The 26,389-nt window shown below is 64.0% G+C and overlaps 1 protein-coding gene across 4 annotated transcripts in view; it reads right to left on the reverse strand.

Moving 5' to 3' along the window:
* The window catches only part of LOC117639621 (protein couch potato-like), a 128,463-nt gene extending 102,260 nt beyond the window's left edge, over nucleotides 1–26,203 (reverse strand). For 3 of the 4 annotated variants that reach the window (XM_034375472.1, XM_034375471.1, XM_034375468.1), the window contains exons 1-2: nucleotides 26,002–26,203; nucleotides 21,652–22,133 (exon numbers count right to left, since the gene is read on the reverse strand). In XM_034375472.1, the coding sequence (XP_034231363.1) occupies nucleotides 21,652–21,738 (87 nt within the window). In that variant the 5' untranslated portion in view covers nucleotides 21,739–22,133; nucleotides 26,002–26,203. Of the gene's footprint in view, nucleotides 1–21,651; nucleotides 22,220–26,001 lie in introns of those variants that run through there. The other variant, XM_034375470.1, reaches the window with a different exon arrangement.
* Between the last annotated feature and the right edge of the window lie 186 nt (nucleotides 26,204–26,389).

Below are 26,389 nucleotides of genomic sequence, written 5' to 3' on the forward strand. Positions count from 1 at the left end.
GAGAGAGGGAGGGGAGGGGCGGGGCGCACGGTGGCGGTCCGATCATAGAGGCCATTACCGTAAATCTGTTGTTGGCCGGGCAATGGGGTGAAGACACGGTCGCGCCGCGCCGACCCGTCCCCCTAAATTCCTTAATTTGACAAAACTACCGGTAATTGGCTCCTCTCTGCGAACTCACCCGCGCGCCGTGCGTGCGTCTCCCTGCGCGTGACGCGTGCGGACGTGCGGCGACAGCCGTCGTCACGGCCGTGACTTTTCGGAGCTGATGCACATCGTCGCCTCTGGCATGGCGACATCTCTCGCGAGAGGCACAGCGCGCACACGCAAAGAACCCGCACCCAGCCAGCGGGCTGCTTTCGGACAGTGCGCTGCCTCTTTCGGACTCGTGCGTATGGAGAGAGACAGAGACTGTTCGGCTGCAGCCTGCTGACCCCGTTCAACTCTTCAGCCACTGCTCCAGTTCCAGCACACTGTTCCAGCCAGCAGTCAGTCCGCTGACTGATTCCTCGCTCTGTCTCTCTCGCACCTACACGGGACGCCCCATGAGTGCGAGAGAGACAGAGCGACAAAAAAAGCGAGTCTGCTGGCGGATCGCGCGATGCGTGAACGGCAATTACAAGCCGCGCAAACTGCGGCCGAACCGCGGCGCCGCGGTCAGCACGGCCTGGCATGGCGGTCAGCAATCCGCGCGGCTGATTTACGGTGACGTGGACCGGGCGACGCCACTCCACGGCACGGCACTGCGAGGCACGGCACGCGACACGCAGCGACGAGACGGTGCGGTGCCAGATCGATTATGCATGACACGGACCGAATTTACGATCGCGCCCCGTTAAACTCGTCTCGCGATAAAACAATGACAAAAAAAAGACTTGAAAAAATTTAAACGACGACCGCGTGGCTCGGACGTCAATTTGGGGAGCAGTCTTGAGTGCAATGTAAAATTTTAAAAAAGAAATCAATCGCTGCAAAAAAAAATTATTTCGATTTTATTTTTGTTGGTTGAACAGGCCGCTACACACATGCACACGCCGCAGCTGGAGGCTCGTCGGCAAAAAGGCGAGGGTCTTTGCTTCCTCTCCAGCCTTCCCAGCCGGCACGCGCCGCGCAGCCCTCTGCACCTTGCTCTCCACCTCCACGCCCCCCCCCCCCTCCAATCATCCTTCGCTCCACACACGCCGCGCCCCGCCGGCCGAAACCCGTCCAGGTACACACAACATCTGGCGGGCCGGCGGGCCGGCACCCCTGGCTACCCGTCGAGTAGCAGCCCGTCTTTTTACTTTTATTCTTTATGACCCCGGGGAGCGGGCTGCGGGCCGGTCCCGGACGGCGCCCCGTCGCTCCGTCTCTCTCGCACCTTCACGGGGCGCGCCGCGAGTGCGAGAGAGACGGAGCGACGAAAGCACTGTTGGAGCGAGCTCATTGTCTTCCGTTCGACGGGTTCCCGCCAGCCCGTCGTCGCCGTCCTCGCACAAGGTGGCGGGGCGGAGAGGACGTCCGACGCTAAACGGGCAACGGCCGCCCCGGACAACACCTTGACGTGAGTCAAATTGCGTCCGCGATGACCCGCGTGAAAAAAGTCTGCGCCACTGTGGACTCCCACTCGAAATTTTCCCCCCGGCGGCTGGTGATGCGTATGGCACCCGCTGGGCCGTTCGGGCCGTTTGCACAGGTGGCGGGGAGCGACGCCCCGGCGGCCGAGACGTCGGAGACGTCAGCGTCCGAGTGCGCGAGAACCAACTTCGACTGAATTCTCGTCTTTTTCCGGCGAGCGGATCAACAAACTCGCTTCGCTTCCGCCGAGTCGCGCTGGATCCTTACGACGATACACTGTTTTCAGGCCGGAATGACATGACTGCACGATTTCCCAGACGCTGCTGCCGTGTGCGCCGCGTTTTCTCAAGAGAACGGGCGTAACGACACACACACGCACACACAGACGCTCACACACGCACAGCAATAACCCCCTTGTCGGGTCGCTGAAATGTCAGCAGGCAGCTCCATCTCACAAAGAAAGTAACAAACTAGGTTACTTCCAGGAAATGTCCACCCAACCTTTGTCTCTGTGTGCGTGTATGTGTGTGTGTGTGTGTGTGTGTGTGTGTGTGTGTGTGTGTGAGTGCGTCTGGCGGCAGGCCCTGCAGGGGGACACTCAGTGCGGGACACCTCGTGCAGGTGCGTCGTCGCGAACCGCCCTTTTCCAGACGCTCGCCCCAAATAAAGTTTTCCCAAACAGTATAAAGCACTTGGAGTGCTCCAGTGCCCCAATAGAGAACGGACGGACGGACAAATGGTCACTTTTTTCCTCCCTCTCTCTCTCTCTCTCTCTCTTTTTCGCGAGCGGTGGAGCACCTCTGGGTGAAAGACGGGGCGGGGAGGGGTCTCATTGAATGTCCAGAACTCCCGAGGTAAACGCAGGAAACACGCACACACACGCACACACAAGTGCACAAAGCAGAGTGCTCAGGGCTGGCAGGGCTGGCGGCGCGTGCCAGTGTGCCAGCCAGGCCACACGACGCTGCACCCGAAAGGCCAAAGCCTCGGCGTCGTCGTCGAGTCGTCGGGTCCGCCACACTGGCCGCTGGTACCCGCATCGTTCCCTCTGCTTATCCGCGCCGCCTTCAAGTCCGCCCAACTCTTGCCTTCCCCTCCCCTCCCCTCCCCTCCCCTCCAACTCCAACTCCTCGACGCAGCGCGCGTGCTAACGGCCGCCGTCGGGCAGGTGCTCCAACTTGCATCGAATAGACAGGCAGGCCCGACCCACCCGTCCGTCGTACACCGCGCACACAAGCAGACCGACTGCGAGAGTCGCTTTCGTCGCTCTGTCTCTCTCGCACCCGCAAGGGGCGGGGGGCGCCAAGGCTAGTCCCGGCACCAGACCAGGGTGGGCCGACTGGGCCGACCACCACCGCCCCGCATCCGGACTAGATCCATCGCACCGCCGTCGCCGCCGCCCGCTCTGCACCGCGCAGCACCACGTCATGAAAGCGTGAGAAAAGACAAACACGGCACTCCGCGGCGGGCGGGCGAGCGAGAGAGAGGGACTCTGGGACGCGAAGACGGAGCGAGAGAGGGACAGACTTTTCCAGCCCTGTTATTACTTGGGATTTGCGTAACCGGGATGAGCGCGGGCGGCGACGGCGCGGAGGAAATTGCTCGCACCCGCGTGGCCCGCGCGCGTGTGTGTTTGTGTGAGTGTGTGCGTGCGTGCGCGCGTCTGTGGGTGTGCCAGAGTCTGGACACCCTCGCGATAAAAGAGAGCAGCCCAAGGGTCAACCCTTTTTTTCCGCCGCCCCACGGTCGGCCAGGGGGCGCTACTGGTGTGGGGCTCCAGGCCGCTCCAGGCCGCTCCAGAACGCTCCAGCGCCACAGCATACAGTGTCTGCGCAGCGCCCCGCATGTGAGCCCCGCGAGTGCCTCGCCACGCCGTGCCGCGCCACGCCTCGCGCCCACAGGTGTACCGGCGGCGCTATCGGCCGGCGTAAACTTTTTTACGCGGGTCTATCGCCTCCGACCTGACTCCTGCCGGCCGGCAGCGCCGGCAGCAGGAAGCGGGTGGGGGTGGGGGCACGGGGGCGCGCTTACACACACACACACGCACTTACGCAGCCCTCGGCGCCCGCTACAGGTGCAGCCTTGGAGTACGTACTGGGCGTTTCGTATCCCTTGGCGTATTTTGGGGCACAGCGTACACTTTGGTCGGATTTGCTGGCTTCATTCAATCACTCAGTCATTCAATGGTCACGTGGTTCAAGGTTCCGAAGGTTGACAGTGCAGCAACCGGCTCGCTGCTGCTCGCGCCGCGCGGCCGCGTTCTCTCTCTCTCTCTCTCTGTTTGAATGTTAACTCTTATTTTCCTCTCCGCAAAGAATGGAAAGGAAAGGCTTGCAGCGATAAAGCACGAGCACTCCCGGCTTGGACACGGCGGCCTGCCTGCCTGCCTGGCCGCGGTGCCGCGGTGCAGTGCACAGCGATTTTCTCCTTTTCGGCGAGCTGGTGGTGCGGCGGCGAGAACACCACCAAGCCAGGCCAGCGCCACTGGCGCCACCACCCCCAGGCCCAACAATCTGCCCCCCGCGATTTCAGGCCGTCAGAGTGCGGAGCGGTGCGGAGCCAGCCAAGACCAACCCGGGCGAAAATTCACAAATCGGTCTCTTCGAAAAAAAAAAATGTTCAACTTCCGGGCAGGGAAGGGGTTCGCAAGCCCGCGGCCGCCGTGCCGCGCAGAACCGCGCACCGAGCTGCACTTCCTTATCACACGACACCGGCCATTGCTTCGACACGGTGTTCACTTGGAACGGGCGGGGCGGGGCGGGGCGGGGCGGGGCGGGGCGGGGCGTCACCACTCCTGGCCGCGTCCGCGGCAGACCAATCCCCGCCAATTCGACGTTGCCAACTCCACAAGAGCGCAAAAAAAGGCCGCTCGCGTGTTTAAATAGGACCCCCCGCGATGCCCCGGCCCGGTCCGCCGCTCGGCCCGTCGGCCCCATGTTGGCGCGCGAAGCCCAACCACGCACCTCCTGCTCGCGCAGCTCGTGTACCAGTGTACCTCCACACGTGGCACCGCCACTTTTCAAAGCCCGGCCGACCGAGCGAGGTGGCGAAAGGCGCAGCAGAGAGAGAGAGAGAGGCAGAAAAAATAAATGGAAATAAACGAGTAGTAACGCATGCATGTCTGCGGTAGCCGCGTGGTGGCGCCCGCTCGCTCTTGTATACTCTGTATGCGGCGCACAGCGCACAACGTATCGCATCACATCGCCCGGCTAGCTCCTGGAACGCCACGCCACTGCCACGCCACTGCCGCGGCACTGCCCGCATTACCAGACGTCTTACATAAAGGCCGCCTCGCGCCGCGCGGTGCCACGTCGCAAACAAAGTGCACAGACACACAGGTACACGCCACTTCGCCCGCACACAGGCGCGCGCGCAAACACACGCACACACACACACACACGCGCGCCTCTATCGCCGGAATAATGAGGGACTTCCTCCTCAATCGCGACCCGTTTGGAGGCGCGCTGATAAGGCGCGGGCTCCGCGACGTCAAAGGCATGCCTCCCTCGCCGGCCATCGGCCGCGCGGCCGCACTGGCGCCGTGATTAACGACACACTGGAAAAGCTGCTCGCGGGAAAGGAGATGAGGAAAAGCAAGGGAAAAGTGCATGCCGGCCGCGAGAAATGAGGAAACTGGAGGAAACGGCGTAAAGGGAAGCCCGGCGAGGCGGCGCGCGGGGTTGGCGGGGTTCGCTCATCAGGACGCCCCTCGCCGTCGGCGACATTGAGGCCCCCACCGCGGCCACCGCCGCCATGCCGCCCCCGCAGTGCTGCGGCGCCGCGGTGCCCACACCCACCAGTAAAAATGTTTATGTTCCCTCATTTGGGAGGACAAGGCGCACCCCGGCCACGCCCCGCCCCGCCCCGCCACCGCGACAGTGAGCAGGTGGCGGCACCCCCGGGACAACACCGAGGCCCTCCTCGTGTCCGAAGCCGAATCGCGGCGGCCGAGTCCGCGCGCGTTGTCCGCGCGACCACGCCGCCGACGGCGACCCCGCCCTGATTGATGTGACCGCCACCTGGACGCTCCGTCCCTCTCGCACTGCCGGGGGCGCTGCACTGCTCCGCAGCGGTGCGAGAGAGACGGCGCCAGTCGGAATGAGCCCGCTGCTGCACTGCAGGAAGGGCGGCGGCGCGGCACCCAATCCTAGGCCCCGCCATGGGCCCCGCCTCGCCGTGCCACTACACTGCCGCCTCACCGCCTTCCGGACTTCCGGCCGGGCAATTCGAGTGTGAAGCGGACAGCCCGACAGGCTGTGGCAAGGCTGTGGCTGCGCACTCCACTGTATACTCCCAGTGTACTGCGGACTGCGCCGCCACGCCACGCCGCTAGGCCGCGCATCCGGACGAGCTAGAGGACCGCGATACCGCCAGCCAGATCCAGCGCGCTGGAATGAAAAACCGGGCCTTTGTTCGGACCGCAAACTACACTGCTTGCATCACGCTGCCACCACTGTCTCTCTCGCACTCGTCGGGTGCTCGGGTGCGAGACAGAGCGGAGCAGTGTAGCGGCAGTTCGCCACTTCCGAAACAGAAGCAGCGGCCTGCGGGAACTGCACGTTATTCCAGGACTGGCAGGATTGAACCGAGTAGCGCTGGCCGAGAGCGCCCCGCCCCACCCCGCCCCGCCCCGCCCTTAAATAAGATCCACGGCGGGTCTCGAGGCGTTCTGTGCCGCGTTCGCCGCATTCTTGGCTGATTTAGAAGAGTGCCGACATTATGCCGCACTAACTACTAACTAGCGCGTTGCACCCGCCGCCTTCGCCTTCTCGATAAATAATTGCGAAACGCTTTCGCTCCACCGCCGGTGGAAAAAAAAGGAAACAACAACAACAAGTACTAGGCGAGGCGAGGGCGGACGGACGACGCGTATCTGCACCGCGCACAGCCGCTGCCGCTCAGCCAATCTAGAGTGTCGTGGATCGCAAGGCGCCCCGCCCCGCCCCGCCCCGCCACGGAGCCCAGCTGACTGGAGCTGGAGAAACAAAGAGGGGGGGAGGGGAGGGGGAGTGCAGCGGTGGGACAAAGAAGATGATCCGGCGGGGCGCTCGGAGGGAATGGACTGATCGTGCGTGAGAGGCGGCTCACCGCGGGAACGGCCTCCTAGACCGGCCTAGGCGCGCCTAGAGCAGCCTGGAGCAGCCTGGAGCAGCCTGGAGCAGCCTGGAGCAGCCTAGACACGACTGGAGCATGACTCGAGCAAGGCGAGGCATGTCGCTAGCCAGCGGGGGGCGAGCGGCGCAGGACTGCAGCGGCGGCCTCCCTCAACGCCCTAGTATTCTTAAGACCCTACTCTTTCATGCCCTGTATCGGGAAGACGTTGACCGCAACGATTTAGCCTTTGACCGCAACGATTTTGGGACCAAAGTTGTCAAAAAGTGGTCGAATCTCGGAAATTTGCAGATTTTGCTGACTTTGGGTGGCCACTGTGTCCAATCTAGTTGCCGTAAAAGGCCTCCCTCAACGCCCTAGTATTCTTAAGACCCTACTCTTTCATGCCCTGTATCGGGAAGACGTTGACCGCAACGATTTAGCCTTTGACCGCAACGATTTTGGGACCAAAGTTGGTCAAAAAGTGGTCGAATCTCGGAAATTTGCAGATTTTGCTGACTTTGGGTGGCCACTGTGTCCAATCTAGTTGCCGTAAAAGGCCTCCCTCAACGCCCTAGTATTCTTAAGACCCTACTCTTTCATGCCCTGTATCGGGAAGACGTTGACCACAACGATTTAGCCTTTGACCGCAACGATTTTGGGACCAAAGTTGGTCAAAAAGTGGTCGAATCTCGGAAATTTGCAGATTTTGCTGACTTTGGGTGGCCACTGTGTCCAATCTAGTTGCCGTAAAAGGCCTCCCTCAACGCCCTAGTATTCTTAAGACCCTACTCTTTCATGCCCTGTATCGGGAAGACGTTGACCACAACGATTTAGCCTTTGACCGCAACGATTTTGGGACCAAAGTTGGTCAAAAGTGGTCGAATCTCGGAAATTTGCAGATTTTGCTGACTTTGGGTGGCCACTGTGTCCAATCTAGTTGCCGTAAAAGGCCTCCCTCAACGCCCTAGTATTCTTAAGACCCTACTCTTTCATGCCCTGTATCGGGAAGACGTTGACCACAACGATTTAGCCTTTGACCGCAACGATTTTGGGACCAAAGTTGGTCAAAAAGTGGTCGAATCTCGGAAATTTGCAGATTTTGCTGACTTTGGGTGGCCACTGTGTCCAATCTAGTTGCCGTAAAAGGCCTCCCTCAACGCCCTAGTATTCTTAAGACCCTACTCTTTCATGCCCTGTATCGGGAAGACGTTGACCACAACGATTTAGCCTTTGACCGCAACGATTTTGGGACCAAAGTTGGTCAAAAAGTGGTCGAATCTCGGAAATATGCTGATTTTGCTGACTTTGGGCGGCCACTGTGTCCAATCTAGTTGCATTAAAAGGCATTAAAAAAGTTGGTCATGAAGGGTAAAAACAATGACGATCGGGGGCCTTTTGCGGTCTTATCCGCCGGGGCCTTTTGGGGGCCAGTCCGAGCCTGGAAGTTGGCCCGAATGTGGACTGCAGTGTAGGGCCACAGTGACGCTGCTGGGCATCAGTGCGACTCCAGCATGACTCCAGCAGGGCTCCATGCAGGCTCCAGCGTGAGGGTCCGGCACGACGGCCAGCCTACTTCCAGCGAGCCAGCCTTCCAGCCGGACAGTGCTGATGAGGCGCTCCGAGTCATCCCGGCGGACGCCCCGAGACGCCTTGCGTGAGGCTAGGCGGCTAGGCTTCCCGCCGCTCCGCTGCTTTCTCGCGTAAAGTGGTGCAGGCGAGTGCACTCCCCGCGGGCTCTGCATCTCCGTCTCTCTCGCGCTCCCGGGGCCAGGGGGTGCGAGAGAGACGGACGGCGGCGTTGGTTCTGAATCAGCACACACACTGCACTGTGCGTGTCCGCCAATCAGCACGCCGAACAGGGAAAGCAAAGAAACGGCGGTGAGATACGCGGCAGTGTCGCAGCCCCGCGCAGCCCCGCGGCCCGGAGACAAAAGGACCCCGCTTTTAAATAATTCCTCCAAAATGATAACAATGATGAGGGGGAGCAGCAGCCTAGCGAGGCTACTTAAAAGGCGGGCGGTATTTGCTGAGGGGGAGCGGCGCCTAGCGGGGCGTGGCGGGGCGTGGCGGGGCGTGGCGGGGCGTGGCGGGGCGGGGCGTGGCGTAGCGTAGCGTAGCGGGGCGTGGCGGGGGGGCGTAGCGGGGCAGCGAGCGTCGCCAAATCGTTCATTCCTTTCCCTTTTTCCCTTTCGCGCGGTTCGCCGCGGGGCGCCACGGCCGAGAGCCGCCGAGGGCCGCCGAGGGCACGGCACTGGCAGTGGCGCCGGCCGGCCGGAATTCGCTGCTTTTATTTCGACGGCTGATTGTCGGGCACGTCGACGCGGCCCTGGCGGCCCTGGCCCTTTCAAACGGCCAAATTAACACCGTCGCGCTGTCCTCGTCGCACTCACGGGGCGGCGCGCGCGCCCGTAGGGGTGCGAGAGAGACGGCCGCTCCGCGCAGACGGCGCGAGTCACCGCCGCCTAGTTCCGGAGCCAGCCCCGATCGCGCTTATCGCGTGCGAAGTTTGCGGCCCGGATTATTTTCAAGTACCTCGCATGGCTGGGCACCGCCAGCCAGGCCGGCAGGCAGGCCAGCAGCCCCCAGCGGCCGGGGGATGTTTCGCGCGCAGGTTCCCAAAGTGACCCTGCCTCCCTTCTGGCCACCCCGCCCCGCCCCCCCCGCCCCGCCCCGCCGCGCCCCGTTCCATTTCCGCTACAACTGTCCGACAGCTCTGACCTGACTTGATCGCTTCGCTCCTCGCGACCCCCACCCCGCCCGCCGCTCCAGCGGACTGCCTCCATCGCGCTGCTTCCCTCTCGCTCGCACCCCCAAGCACGCCCCGTGGGTGCGAGAGAGACGGCGCCCCGTTCGGAGTGAGTACGCTCCAGTCGACTCCAGGACGCCCCTCCGCCGCACACACACACAGACACACTATTACACACACAAACACACTGCCGCAGCGCCGCGATGCGGCGATCCGACCCGGCCGGGCCCGACGCGGCATTCGGCGGTCGGGAATAAAAAAACAAAACTACAACCACTGCGGCGAGGCGGACCGAAATTCCAACCGAAGGAACCACCACACTGACAGACCTTCCCCGCGCAACTAGATGAAACAACAACAGCAAAGTGCTCGGAAGGCCCAAGCGACGAAATCGGTTAGAATCGAAATGCGCAAAGAGAGCCCGCGCGTCCAAAAAAGCAACTGCACGCCTCGCCACGCGAAAACAAAACCGAAAAAGGGCCAATTTGGCTTGTCGCGCACCGCGTCACACAGACTCACGTGTGTGCGTGATTGCGCATCCCCCCCCCCCTTTACCCCCCTCCCCCTCGACCCGCTCCGCCCCCGCGCCCAGCTCCACCAGATCGTGACTTACGCTACGGGAACAACAGGGCACTTATCTTGGAATTCATCACGTTTAGAGCAGCCGTGTTGTGCCGTGGTCGTTGCTGTGGTGGCCACGGGGCCACGGGACCATGGGGCTATGGGGCCCCCATACAACACAGTCCGCCGCCCAGCAGCGTTGCGTTTCCAACGTGGGACGGACGGACAGACAGGACAGAGAGACAGACAGACTGCAGCAGGGACAGGCACACACGTCAGTGCACTAACATCGGAGCGCCATGGTAATAAGCGTGAGAAACGCGGCAAAATAAGATATGCACTCCTCTGTCTGTGTGTGTTTGTTTGTAGGTGTGTGTGTGCGTGTGTGTTTGAGTGTCTGTCTGTCTGTTTGTGCGCGTGTGTGCGAGTAAATAGGAAGGGAGAGCGACTTTCGAGAGAGACACAGAGAGAGAGAGAGGCAGAGAGGGAGGACGGACGAAATGGAGACATGGAAATGAGCCAGTTCACACAGGTGACTCCCGGTGGTTTGAGCAAAACCCTCTGCCCTTATTCCAGTGCGGCAGCAGCCTCCGCGCTGGGCGCAAGCTCTCCCCCCCCCCCACACACACACACACACACACACAGACAGGATATGCGTTTCGGATGCAGAAGGGCCCCCTCTCTTTGCGTGCCCGAGCGCGGCCACACACACACGCACACAGTTAAAGGGAGGGAAATTCAAAACGGTCGGAACGGGTCGTCGTCGACGCTTGATAGCGGGCTGCGTGCGAGATGGAGATTGGGTGAGGGGGGAGGGGGAGGGGGGAATGAACTAATTAAAGTTTGTTGTGGCGCGTGGCGGGGCGTGGCGGGGCGTGGCGGGGCGGGGTGTCGCCGCGTGGGGCAGCAACAGTCAGCAGACGACACCCAAAGCCAGCCGAGGGCATAAAAGACGCCGAATAAAACAAAAACGAAAAAAAAGTAAAAAGTGCGGGGGAAAAGAGGAAAACACAAAGTTATCTGCAGAGCCGGTTCGTCGTCGCCGTCCCCTTCGTCTTAATTTTTCTCGAAACGACTTGCTTCGGGTAATTGATGCGCGGCTCGCAGCCCTTTTCGCAGTGGAGCAGCGCGCCGCTCTGGAGTCGAGTCGCGACTCCGGCCATTCCGGCCACTTTGGCCGAAACGGCAGAAACGGCAGAAACGGCAGAAAGGGAGGATTCGCAGCGAATTACCATTTATTCCCGCACAATGCCGTCCCTAGGATGCACGGCCGTCCGGCAGGGCGATGCCGGAACAGCGCCCGTCGCTCCGTCTCACTCGCACTCGCACGGCACGCCGGCACGCCCCATGAGTGCGAGAGAGACGGCGCGACGAAAGCAGTGTGCGAAACGAGCCTGCAGGCTGGCCGGTGTCCAGGCCGACCCGGCGACAGCCAGGGTGCCGTCGTCCTTCGTCACGGGGAGGGTGTTGCGGGGGCGGCGGCGCGGCGGCGCAGCACGGGGGGCTGACGCGTCCGACGTGGACGTGGCCGACGTGGCCGACGTGCACAATAATGGGTTCCCAGTCGAGTTGCTGGCTTGCTGCAGCGCGGGGCGGGGCGGGGCGGGTGGAGCCCTGGCGCCCGGGGGGGAGAGTCACAAATTTGGAGGGGAAAAATAGGAGGGCGTGCGCGTTCAGGAGAGAGAGAGCAGGATGGAGATGCAGAGGACGAGGACGGCGAGGAATGGCAAGCAGGTGGACGGACAGGGGCAACAACATTGCGCGCTACCTCCATTTTTCCTGTTTGGGGATATCCGTCCCGGCCAGCACCGTCACTCACTGTGTGTGTGTGTGTGTGCGCGCGCGGTGCGGTGTGGGCACTTTAGGGCGCCAAGGACACTTGCGTTTCCTCCCCTACGGCTTCCTACGACACCGGCACACGCACCCACGCACACACACACGCGCGCGCGCGCACATTCCGGACACGAAGGAAACCGTTCGTGTGGGTCTTCTTCCACCTCCGGCCTCCGGGTTGGCTCCGGGTTGGCTCCGGCGTCGCGGAGCTGGTCGAGCAGGGCCCCACCCTGCCCAGGCAGCCCCAGGCAGCCCCCAGCCGCCACGGCCCCAGGCTGCCGCCGCCCCAGGGCGCTGAATTTTGCACCGAGACCCATAAAGCCATGTACTCACGCCTGCACTATAGTGCCGCGGCCCAGCCGGGCGGGCAGGCAGCCAGGCGGGCAGCACAGGCACACCGGAAACTCACCTGCAACAACAAGGAAACGAGTCAATCCAACTGTTGGAAATCCGGGAAGGGGAGGCAGGAGGCAGCAAGGCGGTGGCGCGGACAAACACTCTCGTAAAGTCGCGCAAAAACAGAGCGGAACCGAGGCCTTTCCGGCCGGGCCGGCCAACTTGGGCGGCCCAAACTATGACAGTGTGGCCAACGGGCCGCAATAAAAGCAAGGCCGGGCCGGGCCGGCCACCCCACTGCGATACGGCCCCAATAACGGGCACAAGTGTTTGCGTGCCATCATATGGCGCTCCATACTCGCCGTAAAGAGGCGAGCGGACGGACGGACAGACAGGCGGACGGACCGACGGGTTCCCGCGACGCGGCCGGCGACGCCGGGCACTCGCACCCACGCCGCCAAGTGCCACCGAGCGACCGAGCACCGCGACGACGCCCGGCCCGCCTTGGGCCCGCCCGGCCGCGTGGGCGGCGACGCCGCGGCGACGCAACGCCCCCACCACACTCGAAAAAGACATTTCAGAAAAATTAGAAACGGCATCCGAGTTGGTGCGTTAACGACCCAGGGGGCGTTCGTAAGCCACCAGCTTTAAGGGTGACCCAAGACCTTCTCTGGTGACGATCGCCAGATTTCGTGTTGATAAAGGTGTCGTGCCATCTGCTTGTGCGTGCGACGTTGGTCCCCTTCGGCGGTTCACCACACCTCAGGCTTATACGCGCTCGATACCGCCACCGTCACAACCGCGCACCACTTTTCGTCGGTGTATTGCAGCACCGGGCCGGGGGGCCGGGGCGCGCGTACCAACGACGGAGAGCTCCCCAGGCGTAGCAGCGTAGCGCCGGCAAGCGCCGGAGCCGGAGGCCCGCCCGAGGCCCCAGGCCCGAGGGCTTGACAGCGAATTTATATATTTATATGGGTGGCGCACCGCACCGCACCGCGTCGCCCCGCACCGCGCCGCGCCCCGCACGCACGCATACGCCACCGGGAGGGAAGGCTGCCGTCATAAACCCAGCAGTCGCTCCAGCGGCGAGCTTCGGCGCACAGTGGGCCAGAAGACCGGCGGAGGCGGCCAAAACTCTGGAAGCGTTTTGATCTCCAGAGTCACCAAACGGGACTCGAACCGAACGTGTGACCCCACCAATGGATTGCTCTCCGAACGAGGAATCCATTGGTGGGGTCACACGCTCGGTTCGAGTGTAACCGAGTCCACCCCAAAATAAAAACATCAACTACAAGCGGTACTACCTAGCGTGCGGAGCTCGGTCCGGCCGAAATGATGGGCTGTTCATTTCGGACAATGGCGCGGCACCAGTAAAAACATACTCCGCGGCAAAAACAGACAGAAACTGCTTTTAACTACACGCGGTGCGCGGCGGCCATCGAGTAAAAACCAGATGAAATGTGCGATTGCGTTATCGCCGACAAACATGGAGCGCCGCAACCCGATGGACGTACACTGGACGAGCACTGGACGTCCAGGACGTACTTCCGGGACATTATCGTGGAGCTTCGCCACGAGCTTCGCCGCGGCGGCGCCCCGATGCCATCACCGCCTGCAGTGCGAACGGACGGCGCTCTCGTCGCTCTGTCTCTCTCGCGCTCACGGGGCGTGCCGTACGGTGCCGTAAGGGTGCGAGAGAGACAGAGCGCCGGATCGCGGCCGTTCCCAGCGCGCCGCAGATTCCTGCTTGCAGCGCTTCCAGCAGGAAAGCAACGCGCCTACTCCATATTCCTCCCTCTTCCTTCCGCGCCTCGCGCTGCAGTCGCTGGACTCCAGCAGCACGGCAGTGCCCAGGTTCTCCCTGAAAAAATGGGCCGCTTTCCGCCACGACACTGTGTTTGCAGTGCACCGCCGAGGCGACACTTACGCCTTTCGCTTTCCCGCTGGCTCGGCCACCGTTTTCGGCCGTTTGCCGCAAACACGGCCAAAGTGGCGCCGCCGCCGCCGCTGCTGAATCACCCGCAGCCCATTCGTCGCTCTGTCTCCCTCGCACGGCCGGCAAGGGTCCGGCAGAGAGGGACAGAGCGATGTGCCCGAGAATTCGGCACCTCGTGAACCCGCGGCGGGGCCGTGGCGGGGCCGCGGGCCGCGAGGGCGCACTCGCAGTACAGCGTTGCCGCGTCTTGACCGGCAAGCCACGCCACGCCACGCCACGCCAGGCCGCGGCGTCGGAACCGCGGAGGTACGGCGGTACGGCGGTACGGCCTAGACGCCGTGATGCGCGGCGCTCCAGGCACTTCCCTCTCTCTTCCTCTCTCTCCCCGCAGCGCGGCCACGCCACGGCCACGCGGACATAAAGGAGAGCAGGGCGCTGCCCGGAGCGCGGCGGCCGCGGCGGGGACGGCAGCCAGCCAGCCAGCCAGCCAGCCAGGCCGTCGGGGTCCGAGCGCCCGCGGGACTCCAGGGCTTCCAGCCACTCTGGCAAAGAACTTCACGGCGACCCGCGAACAGCCGAGCGCGCACGCATACATATGCATACACACACACACATGCACACACACACGTGGGCGGGGCGCCGCAGGCACAACAACAAATTTCAGTTTATCTGTCTTTTTTCCATGTTTATTTCCTTCCTTTTTTTCCGTTTTACACGGATAGAGTTGTTCGGGCTGCAGCCGCGCCGCCGCGCCGCGCCGCCCAAGGCCGTGGGATTGGGCGCTCAGTGCGCTCTCTGTACAGAGCCGAATCAAGGCCGCAACGCGCCGCGCCGCGCCGTGCCGTGCCTTCCAGTGGCGTGCCGTGCCCTGCCGTGCCGCGAGTCAAATCAACGGCAGATCGCCGCCATTTGTCGGGCGCGGGCCGCACACACAGGGACCACAGGGAAGCCCCATCCTGCCTGCCTGCCTGCCTGCCTGCCTGCCTGCCTGCCTGCCTGCCTGCCTGCCCGCCGCGCGGATCCCTATCGCGGCACGGACCAAAATGCAGTGCGGTGGAGCGGCGGGGGAGGGGAGGGGGCGGGGGCGGATGAGAAGGGGGCCGAGGGGGGCCGAGGGGGCGGAGGGGAAGGGGGTGATTAGGAGCGCAGCACGCCATGACGAGCGTGGAGCGTCCCGACGCGAGGCGAGGCGAGCACCGCCCGTGGTACTCCGAGTAGTGGGAGGCGGAGCGCGGAGCGGACGGCCGAGCGGCGAGCAAGGTCAAGGCGGGCGGGGCGGGGCGGGGCGGGGCGGGCGGGGCGGGGCGGGGCGGGCCTCCGCCACTGCTATACATCTGCCTGTCCAGGCCCCGTCCAGCAGACACACCGCGTCCGATGACAGCGGCGGGGCGCTCCGACGGACCAGGCCGCCACCGCCGCCGTCGTGGCCGAGCGCTCCGGGATGATCTCGTAACCACGCCGGAGTTTCACTCCACAGTTCGATTCAAAAGCAAATGACTGAGTTTCGTTGGCTGCCAACGCGCTCACTACTTACATCACCTCGCGGAGACACTGTAAGCGTACTCTCCATCCAGGTACACTCCACCCTGGTGCCGGTACACGCGTCCCGGTGGGAGGAGGAGGCACCCATTCCAGGATCCGAGAGATTCCCCCCCCCCCGACTCCCCCCGCAGGGATCAACGTACGCCCCGGCCCCCCGGTCACTCATCGCTTTATTGTACTGCCGTGCCGACCAGGTCGCCGATGAGTCCCCCATCCGCCGCAAAACACCGGCTTGACCGCCACCAAGAGTATCATCACCGATTTCGACTGCAGTAGTCTACGCACTGCGACGCATTGAATGAGCTCCAGGAGGAGGAGGAGAAGAAGAAGAAGGAGAATGAAAGAGGAAAGGGGAGGGGGGGGACTGCACGCAATAGTAGTCGCCGATGACAGGCGCCTGATGTGCCGTGCGCTGCAATCACTGGGCAGCGGCCCGCCGCGCCACGCCACCGTTACACATTTCAATAGGCCATAGGCGCATATCAACAAACCACCGGCGGCACAGTGTGCTGGCACATCGTGCTCGCAGAGCCACAGCAGCGGTAGCAGCGCAGTCTTGTTTGCCTTCAGGCCGCATTTTATCTCCGTCCTGTCACGCGGCCGTGTGGCCGTGTGTCGTGCGCTCTCATTGGCCGCAATCGTTAGAAAAGAGCGGAGGGGGGGGGGCGTCGCCGCTTCCTGGACGGGATGCAGGGACGTCATCCATAGAGCTTTGTCGCGACTGACAACAAACGGCACGTCCGTCCTACCGCGGTCGCCATGGAAACCGCGAGCATGGCGGAGCATGGGCCCAACCAGGCCTACCCGTCAGTGGCGTGACGGCACACACACACACACACACAGACGCTAGGATCAAAATGCGGCCCAGCTTATTGTCCCAGCTCGTGGACGGCGGTACACTTCGGAAATGCGACCGATATCGCAGCCTCTCCGCCGCCGAAAACTCAAACACTGAGCAGCCAACTTTCCTCCCTCACCTTTTCCCTGTTTCCGACCTCACACACAACACACACACACACACACACGCACACACACACACACACACACACGCGGACGCCGCGCCGCCCACGCAAGTGAATTTCACGACGGCGCGCGTCGCGGCGCAAAAAGAGATCGAGAAAACGCGGAGCCGGCGGCAAAAAAAAAAAGATAGGAAAATAGTCCAAGACGGGGAGAATAAAGGGAAAAGGCGATACGGAAACTTTTGCGGTGGCGGGGCCGCGGGGGCCGTGACATGACGCGGCCGAACCCAACTTGGCCCGATCGCTTTGACACTTTTCGGACAGTGTACAACACGACGACGACGACGCTGACCATCAAACTCAACGAGTACCTCCATTTTTTTTTACTCCCCCGTCGTTTCCTCCTGGCCCGCTTCTTTCCCAGGGAGCGTGACGCACCGGGATGAGCGGCGTCGCTCTGTCTCTCTCGCACTCGTGGGGCGGCGCGCGGCGGTGCGAGAGAGACAGAGCGACGCCGCGCGTCGCCGTCCTAGCGCCGTGGCCGCGGCCCGCCCGTGGCGCAGCCGTGCGTTCGGGTTGCCTACCGCCACGCGCGCACGGCGCTCTCGCTCGCCTTAAAGTGCGGGCGCGACGTTGCCACCGCCTGCCCCGACGGAAGGGAAGGAAGCCCTGCCGTGGAAGTGCACGCGCGTCCAGCCCGAGTCCGGCGTCGTCCTTCTGGAGGACCTTCCGGTCGTAACGTTCGCGAGCCTCGCGAGGAGGGCTGACATTTCGTGCGACGCCGCGCAGCAGTGCAGCTACACTGGGCGCGCCCAAATCGAGAGAGGAGCTTAATGAAAGATTCACTTCAGACCTTCGGAGTTTCCTGCCGTCGGCGGTGTGGTGAGCACTCGGGTCTCCTTTTACCTCGGGTCACTGTTACGGGGGGGGGGGGGGGGGGGGGGGGCAGCCACCCAGCCATTGTACATCATCGGGCCGGCCGAGGCCGGTACACTGGCGCAGGCACAACTAGGCGGAAACCATTAAAGGGGGCGCCGGCCTCGGCGGCCCGTTTCCCCGATTTAACGCTTTCCGACTCGACTTATTGCAGAAAGCTCGCAGAAAGCCTCGCAGAAAGCGAGCCCCGCGGAAGGAGAGGCAAACGGCGACTTTCTTGCCTGCAATTAGAGCCACGCGACTTTGTCGCTTACGGCCGGGCCCCCTCGCCCCGCCTCGGTGCACCGCGAGCACGCCGCCGCCACGCCGCCAGGGCGCGCCAGTGCTGCGCTGCCCGACACTTGTTGCGGTTTCACAGCTGGAGAACAACGCGGCCTGGACTCCAGGCGTTCCAGGCGCTCCAGGCTGGAGGCGTGCCGGAGGCCCGACCGCGCGATGCAGGAAAGACAGCGAGGCGATCGGAACGGCGGCTGTGTTTCACAACGCATGGGAACGCAACAGGGCGGGCCCAGGTGAACGACCCGCGGGGAGGCTGCGATCAAACTAGGCGACATTCCCCCCCCCACACACACACACACCACACATGCACGCACTGCACCTGAGTGCCGCGCAGAGCCACCCCATCATCCATCCGCCTGTCCGATTCGCAATTTTGTGACTGCACTGACGCGGCCGTGATGAATCGCGCGCGGAGGAGAAAAAGAGAAGGATGGAAGGAGACAAGGGGTGGGCGGGGAAGAGAGAAAGACAACGGCGGTGCGGGGCGGAAAAAAAACAAAAAGCAACTCACAATCGTCTCAGCAAGCAGGCAGGCAGGCAGGCAGGCAGGCAGGGGCTCATCGCCAGACGAGGGTGCCCCGGCGCCCTCCCACCGCGCCTGGTGGGGGTGAAGGGACCACTCACCCCCGCGCCCCGCCCGCCCACTCGCCAAGCCTCGCAGTTCGTGGGCCGCACAGTTTCCGATCCAGTTTGAGTGCCGCCGCCGCGCCCCCGGATTAAGCACAAGGGAGGCGCGGGTCGGCCGCGTGGACTCGCGCGAAAAACGTCGCACAATAATAATAGCAAAAAGAAAAAAAAAGAAAAAACAAAATCAGTTTTGATAACTTTGAAATCCTTGCGGCCGCGAGGCGTCGGCTTTCAGCGAGGCGCTCTGCCAGTGTGTTACGTCGCCGCGTTCGCCGCGCGTGTACACTGCAGCTCGCGGCATCGCTCTGCATCCACGCAACGCACCATGGGAACGCCGCGAGTATGAGAAACCGGTGGGAACGCGCGCGACTTGCGCTCATCGCCGCGCTGCTGTTTCTTTCTTTTCGCAGACACATTATTACGTCACTTTTTTCACGTTTTTGTTTTTCCTCAAGAAAAGAAAAGTACACAAACACACACACACACGCGCGCGCGCGCTGTGAGACTGTCTCTAGTCCGTTTCTCTTCCAGCGCCGCCCCCGCCGCTCGCGACTCGACGCACAGGTAACGATAATTGACCCCCCCCCTCCTCCTCCTTTTCCTTCGCCTCCTCCGGGGCGCGCAGGTGACTTGAATCTCAATATCAAACTTGCGAGCGATATTTCAACGCGAGCTCGCTAGCGTCCCGAGAAGGCGACCAGGGACGCCGGGCGACGCGGAGAGCGAGCGGTGCGCTCTACACCATCGCAAAACTCGGGAAACGACCCGGCAAAATTATGAAGCAGTTTTAAGGTCCTTTTCGTATAAATGCGTTTAAATGTCTCATCCGCCGCCGACACCTAGGAGGTTTTCGACTCAACGCTGGTTTTGGCGTCACTTGCGGGAAAGACAGCGGCAGGCAAACCAAAAAGTGACGGCTTCTTGAACAACAGAGATGTCAAGCTACATCCGCGGGAGGATCTGTCGATTCAAAAGGTGCGGTGCACGCCGCGCCCCGGGTACCGACAGTAGCCAGCCAGCACGCCAAGCTGTTCCGAATCGGCCCGGCATCGCAGCCATCAAGAGCAGCCGGAAGTGGCGGCTATGATTTCCTCTGGCGTGCGGACGGGCAGCGGCAGCAGCAGCTAGAGCCCGACTCGCCATCGCTCACCTGGCGAGCCTGGCCAAGCCTGGCGCGGACGGACTGCCGGGGACCTTCCGTTTTTTGTTTTTTCACCGAGGGGCAGGAAGCGGGGAGGGGGGGGGCTTACGTGGAGAAGGGGCGTCGAGCCATTGAGCCGACTGCTGGGTCCCACCGAGTCAGCTGGGCCGCTGGGCCGCTGGGCCGGCCTGCGCCTGCACCGCTGGAGGCAGGCGTGCTGCAGCCCTTCGCCCAACGGTGCCTCAGCCACCTGCCTCGCCGCCCCGCCCCGCCCCGCCCCGCCCCGCCCCGCCCCGCACCGCCGGTCGGCCGTGCCCCAGTGCACATAGGGCTAATGACCAGCTTGTGGATTCACGAGATGGGACCTCCATGCTCCCCGCGGCCCGGCCCGGCAATCCGTACGAAACGCGCTGGCGCTACCGCGGTGGGCTGCACACCGAGTCGGTTTCGTCTCTCTCGCACTCACGGGGCGTCCTGCTTCGGTGCGAGAGGCACAAAGCGACGAAAACGGCTCTCGGAATCCGTCTGCTGTACCTTGCTGCCTCCGCGCCGTGACTTGCACAAGAGGGTCAAGAAGCCGAGCCGCCATAGACCACCATGAACTGCTGCTGCCAGTCATGGGGTTGCCATGGCGGCGAGCGCGGAGCGCGGCTGGAACCGTCACAGCGCCGCACCGTCACTAGCGCGCCGCGCCCGAGCGAGGGTTGTCGCTAGTGTCGGGTTTCCCGTGCCCGGAATCGCGCGCTCCAGCTCCAGCGAGGCTCCAGCGAGGCTCCAGCAAGGTTCCAGTAAGTCCACCTGACGGGAGGAAAAACTAAAACTGTCCCCGATGGGATAGGTTCGTACACAGGGTAGCGTGCCGGCCGCGCCGAGCCGCGCCGCGCCGCGGGCCGGTTGGGTTCCGAAACACGAACGCGCGCCCAGCAGAGCGGAACTTGGGGTTCGTCTCGTGCTGCTTGGCACCGGAAGGTAAGGGCAGCACGGCCAGCACGGCCAGGCGGCCAGCCAGGCTGGCAGCCAGGCAGGCAGCCAAGCGCGGCCCGCAGCACCTGCCGGCGTGCCCCAGCCCGGCGTCACCGTCGTCGCCGGCCCACATGTCGCCGCGATATTGCTTCACTTGTGGGGGAGACGCAGCTCCTGCACTGCAAGCTCGAATTGGACGTCGAGAAGGGTGCGCGCCGCCCCGCCCCGCCATCCAGGAGGGAAATCCACGCGTGCCGGGGACGTGCTTCGCCACACGCCACGCCCCACCCGCTCCGCGTCCAAGTCCAAACTTTGCCGAGTCAAATTCCCGGCCCAGCAGCGCGTTTACTTAAAACTCGGAACAAAGACTGCGCCGGCGGCGAGGCGAGGCGAAACGGCAAGCTTTATTAGCGAGCGGCCTTAGCGTGGCAGTGCGTAGCAGGCAGTAGCAGGCAGTAGCAGGCCGCCCATTGGCCCATTGTTGCGACCTTAGGAACGATCCATCCACGCGCCAGCGCGGCGGCGCCAGCGCCCAGCCAGTCCGTGTCCGGCCGGCCGGCCCGCGGCTAGTTGTCTTTTTTCTCGATCCGCGGCGGCGCGGCAGCTTGACATGCTGGGTCACTTCTTGCACCACATGGGGCCGGACGAGTGGCGGCCGGGGCCTCGGCGCCAATCAGCGGCCGCTGCTCCTCCCACTCTAATTACCAGCTACAAGAACATCTTGTTGTCGGCCAGGCCGGCCGGACCGCCAGGCCGAGCGCGGGGACCTCAGGGTCACACCGCGCCCTGCGCTCAGCGCGCGGCTCAGCGGCTCAGCGCGGCTCAGCGCCCCGCGGCGGCTAGCGAGTCCAGCCAGCGCCTGCAGACTCATTCCAAGAGTCTCTTTTGCACTTAAGGGACGCACCATGTAGGTGAGAGAGACAGAGCGACGAGAACGACTCTCGGAATGAGTGGTGGGCGCGAGGCGCGAGGCGCGGGAGGCGCGGCGCTCTGCATTGCTCTATCTCTTGCCGCGGTCCGGGAGCACGGCGAGCGAGGCTGGGCGCTGGGCGCGTAACGGTGCCCCGCTGCCCGCCTTGCGCTGCTCGGCCTCAACGAGGCCCTCATCAGGCAGGACTAGATTCGCGGGAATGGCACTCACCTCTTCCTCGCCGGGGACGGTGTTGACGGAGTCCATGCTCTGGCTGAGGACGCTGGGGGCCTCCATGCTGGACGCCAGGCTGTTCATCCTCTCGACGGCGTCGACCTGGTGCTGCTGGTGCTGCGTCGCGACGGTGGCTTCGGCGACGACGACGTCGAGTCGGGGTCGCTTGTACGCGGGGGCGGCGAGGGCGGCGAGGGCGGCGGCGGACGAGGGCGTCTGAGGGTGGGCAAGCTCACGCTCTAGACCACCTCCGTCGGCGCAAAGGTGCCGGTTTCTTTTCGACGTGGTGAAGCCGGGAGACGCACGGTGCAGACCGCGTTGTCGTCCTCGGCAAGTGTCCAGCAAGATCACTTCGCGGACAACACTATTGCTATTAATTGATATGCTTGCGAATCACGCACTGGGCTTCTCACGACGCACTACACTGTCGATCTTCAACACACGCTCCTCAGACAAGAGAGAGACGGGGAGTGCTTTGCCTGCGAACACACACAACACAAACACACACTGTAGTGAGACTGGACTGGATCGCACACACGCGGGACAGCTGTCTGGCGCCGTGCCTCCTGACAGACTACCAGCGGCAGGGCGCCCGGCCCGGCCAGAGGCCCGGCTCGGCGGGCCCTCGGCGTCCACGCCGTGCCGCCCCGCCGCCCCCTCCCTCGGCCGCGCTCACCGCGGCTCGCCGTGCCCGGCCCTCCCCACCACACCGCGCCACCGCGCCGCGGCGCCCCTCCCTCCCTCCGGGCCTCCGAGCGTAACGTCAGAGCGGCGCGGCGTTGCGCGGTGCGCGGTACGGCCAGGGCGGCCAGGTAGCGCCGCGACGCCACGACCGCGACGACGACGCCAAGCACCGCGACGCCGCCGGCCGGGCCTTCGGGCTGCCGGTGCCACGGAAACAAAAGGACCAAATCCGCTGTCAAATTAATAAAAATCCACGCTACACCGCGTGCAGCACAACCACTACCCCCAGAACCGGGCGCGCCACGCCACGGCGATAACACGCCTCGCTTCGCCTGCAGCCCTGCAGCGCGCCTTTCGCTGAGGGCACTAAATCGCGCAGCTGTAATAGCCGAGGCGGGGCGGGGCGGGGCGTAGATTAGCGTACCCGGCGTGACGTGGCGTAACAACGGCCAGCCCAGGCGGCACGGCGGCACGCCAAGGCGGCCAGGGCGGCACGCACCCCTGCGGCACAACCCCGAGCGAAGCTAGCGAAGCCAACAAGGCACACCACGCGGTGGGCCTCCCCCGCCCCGCCCCAGCCACATCGACCATTTCTATTCCCAGCAAAGGTTCGTGTCACACTGGTTCTTTCCATTGCAGGAAAAAATGGGCTGCTAGCAGGACGGCAGGCAAAAGACGAAAGGCCTGGAAGGAAGGCGAAAACGGCGGACCTGGCATCGCAAACGCCGAAAAGAGTTAAGCATGGCCAACGTGACTTTTGATAAGGCAGTCGTGGCGGTCCCTGTAAACTGTGTTAGTGCTAGAGGCCCACGCCCAGTGGACGGTAGCGGACGGGTTCGGGTCGCGCGGGGCCCTCCAACTCCACCGCCCGCCTGCCCGGCCCGCATATGTGGGCCCTCTCGGTGCACTAGTGCCTGGCATTGCCACGGTGCCCGAGTCGACTTGAACAATGGCCACGCCAGGCAGGCAGGCAGGCAGGCCAGCGCCCCAGGACCACGGACCACGCCCGCAATGTTTGCTGTACGGTGCCCCTGCGGCGCGCCACGCGTGTTGCGCAAGCGCCCCGCACGCCGTGTCACTCATGTCGTGAACGCGGTGCTGACCCGACCCACCGATACCCCTGGCTCCAGCGTCGCTCTGCCTTTCTCGCAGAGCGACGCTGTGAATCCACCTGTGCTGAGTCGGGGAAGAAAGGAACCCGTCGACACTCCCAGCGCAAGAGACCTCTAGCACGGCTGGCATTAAAAGTCACTTGGGCACGGAGTCTCGCCGGGCCGTGTGTCGGTGTCAGAGGCAGCCCGCCGGCTCGACCACCGTTCTGCGCGCTGCTTTTGCGGAGCAGGGCACAAGGCAGCACAAGGCGCGAGGCGAGACGACGAGGCGCTCCAGCGGCTCCAGCAGCGCCCCGGGCTCCAGGGGCTCCAGGGCTCCTAGAGGCCGAGAGGCAAAGGCCGACCTGGTACACCGGGCCTCCACAAAGCCTCGACCACTCCACACGCGCAATGGCTCAGGCACGCCCTTCACGGCACAAGTGCTCGCCAACCCCGGCAGGGCCCTGCCCTCACTGCACCCTCCCCGACCCTCCCCCCCCCCGGGCCGGCGCGGCTGGCGCGGCGCACAGCGCGGCGACCGAGCGGCCTAGCCGGTGTCACGGGTCGAGTCGAGGACGGGGCGGCGGGGAGGGGGAGGCGGCTGGCTGGGGAAGCGAGGGAAGTGGAAGCGGCAAGGGTTGGACAGGTGGCGGTAGTGTCACGGTACAGGATGGCGGCGGCGGTCCTCGCGCTATCACTTGGCTGCGATATTTTATTTACGCCCCGCACCACTGGAGAGGACGGCGAGGGGAGGGCGGGGGCTTTACGCCGACCGCCCCTGCCCCGTGGTACCGAGCCCAAATTGACGTTCATTGTGCCGCTCGCTGAATGAGGCAAGCTCGGCCCCACCCCGCCCCGCCATGTTTTCGCCCGCGGGCCGCAAATGTCAGCCGGAAGGGGAGGCAGGAGGCAGGCCGCACCGCGCCTAGACCGCCGCCATCCTTCCAGTAATATTTCCGGTTCAACTTCTGCCCGCTTTGACGACCGCGGGGGAAAGGGCTGGGGCCGAAAATGGGGGCCGGGCGACGGGGCCACCGAAGGGTCGTGTAGGCGAAATCGTCGTCTCGTCCGGCGTCATGCTCAACGGTCCAAACCGGGTTCGGCTTTTTAAAACGTTGAAAAACTTAGACTCAAAACAAAAGACAATCGAGGGAAATTCAGCGCGTTTCTGTGTTCGGCGTCCACGGCATCCCTCCCCGCGAGACTTTATTCAAGGATTCCGGTGCACCTGTGCCACTCTTGCCGCCGCTGCTGCCGCCCCGCCCCGGTTATAAACAACCCTACCGCGCGCACCCCACCCCACCCCACCGCCCCCACGGCGCGGTGCTCGGAGCGCTCGGCGCAGCGCCAACCGTATTCAAAAAGGATAAATGGATAATCGCGCCATCGCGCCCCAAAACGTGATACGGAGAGGCTTACGCGCGATGCCGCGCCGCCACCGCCGCCGTCTGGAACAAACTGATCTAAATCGAGCCGCGGCCCGCCAGCCCGCAGCCAGCCAGCCCGCGGCCGCGACGGGAAGGGAAATCGCCGAAATAAAGTGGCGCCCAATGCGAATACGGGCGGCAATAATCAAAAATTGGGAGTCGCGTCGCGCGGCACAGCAATGCGTAGCAATGCGCTGTGGGAACGGAATCATCTGGACAGCCCCCACCCCGCGCTGCGCCCAGCTGACGAGACAAGCAGGAACGCAGCTTGGCCAACCGGCTTAGCCACAAACCCACAGGGGAAAAATGAAAAAATGGCGGAATCGAACCACTGGCTGGCAATCGTTGGCAAGTCAGTTTGTTGTAACGCCACCGCCGGCACACGATCAGGCAAATACCTTATCTGGTTCCTCGCTCCCATTGAGGGCAATGGGGGCGGGGGCGGGGAGGTGGGGGAGTGCCAAGCGGTACCACTGCAGGCCCGCCCCCGGCCCGCCGCCCCCGGCCCGCCGCCCCCGGCCTCTGCCCACAGCCCTGCCTCGGGCCTCGCCACCCCCGCCGCCTGCCAGAGTACAGTAACCTTTACCCTTTGGCAGGGAGGGGGTGGTGGGCCCTGGTGGGCCTTGGTGGGCACGGAGCAGGTGCCCCAGCCTTGCTGGGCCCGTCGTGGCCCTACCCCCTGCGGGGCCCACGGCCCACGGTGTGGGGCTCCCTGCCAGCCCACCCTCTTTACGGCGTACTTTGCGCGAATCGTTAAGGCCGGGCGGCAACACAGCTCGGCTAGCACGGCGACAACCCTCGAGCACGCCGTCGTCGACACGGCGCCACCCCCGGCGCCACGTGCGGCGCGCACCACTACGCCACTGTCCCGACGAGCAGAGGCAGTGGCGGAGCGGCAGCGCGCGTCCCGCCAGCCCCGCCATCGCCGCCAGGCACTTCACCACGTGCTGCCGGCGCGGGCCGCCGTCGCCGCCGTCGCGCTGCTGGCCGCTAGGCGGCGCTAGGCCCGGCGAGGCCGCTGCCGCCAGAACCGGCAGGACCAAGCGATTGCCAAGCAAGCCAGAGGCGGCGCGGGGCCTATTGTTGCCGGCGTCCGCGGCAGACCGCGGCCCCCGCGGGGCGCCTGCGCGGCCTGCACTACTCACCAGGAACACACGGAGCGAAGCACGTCCACGACGTCAATCCGTTGAGGCCAACAACAACACCAACAACAACATCGACAACAAACGGCGCCGCGGCAGCGAGTGTCAACTGACGAGCGGCCCGAACGGGACGAGTGATACAGCAGGGCCAGGGCACAGCAGCAGGCAAGTCTTGGAGGCTCCGTCCTAACCGCCCTTGCGCCGTCCACACTCACACTGGGCTGAGCAAAGGAGGGGAGGCTTCGGAGGGCTCGGGCGGCTTGGGCCCCGTGGGGGTGGGGCGGGCTCCCGCCAATGGGGTGCTCTGATCGATATGACGTCACACCCCTCTGCGCAGCTCTGCGCCGTGCTGCAGACCCACCCCCTCCGCGCCGCTCCGCCGCCCCGCCCC

The sequence above is a fragment of the Thrips palmi genome, unplaced genomic scaffold (assembly GCF_012932325.1).
Source record: "Thrips palmi isolate BJ-2018 unplaced genomic scaffold, TpBJ-2018v1 HiC_scaffold_11, whole genome shotgun sequence".
In the NCBI taxonomy this organism is placed as follows: domain Eukaryota; kingdom Metazoa; phylum Arthropoda; class Insecta; order Thysanoptera; family Thripidae; genus Thrips; species Thrips palmi.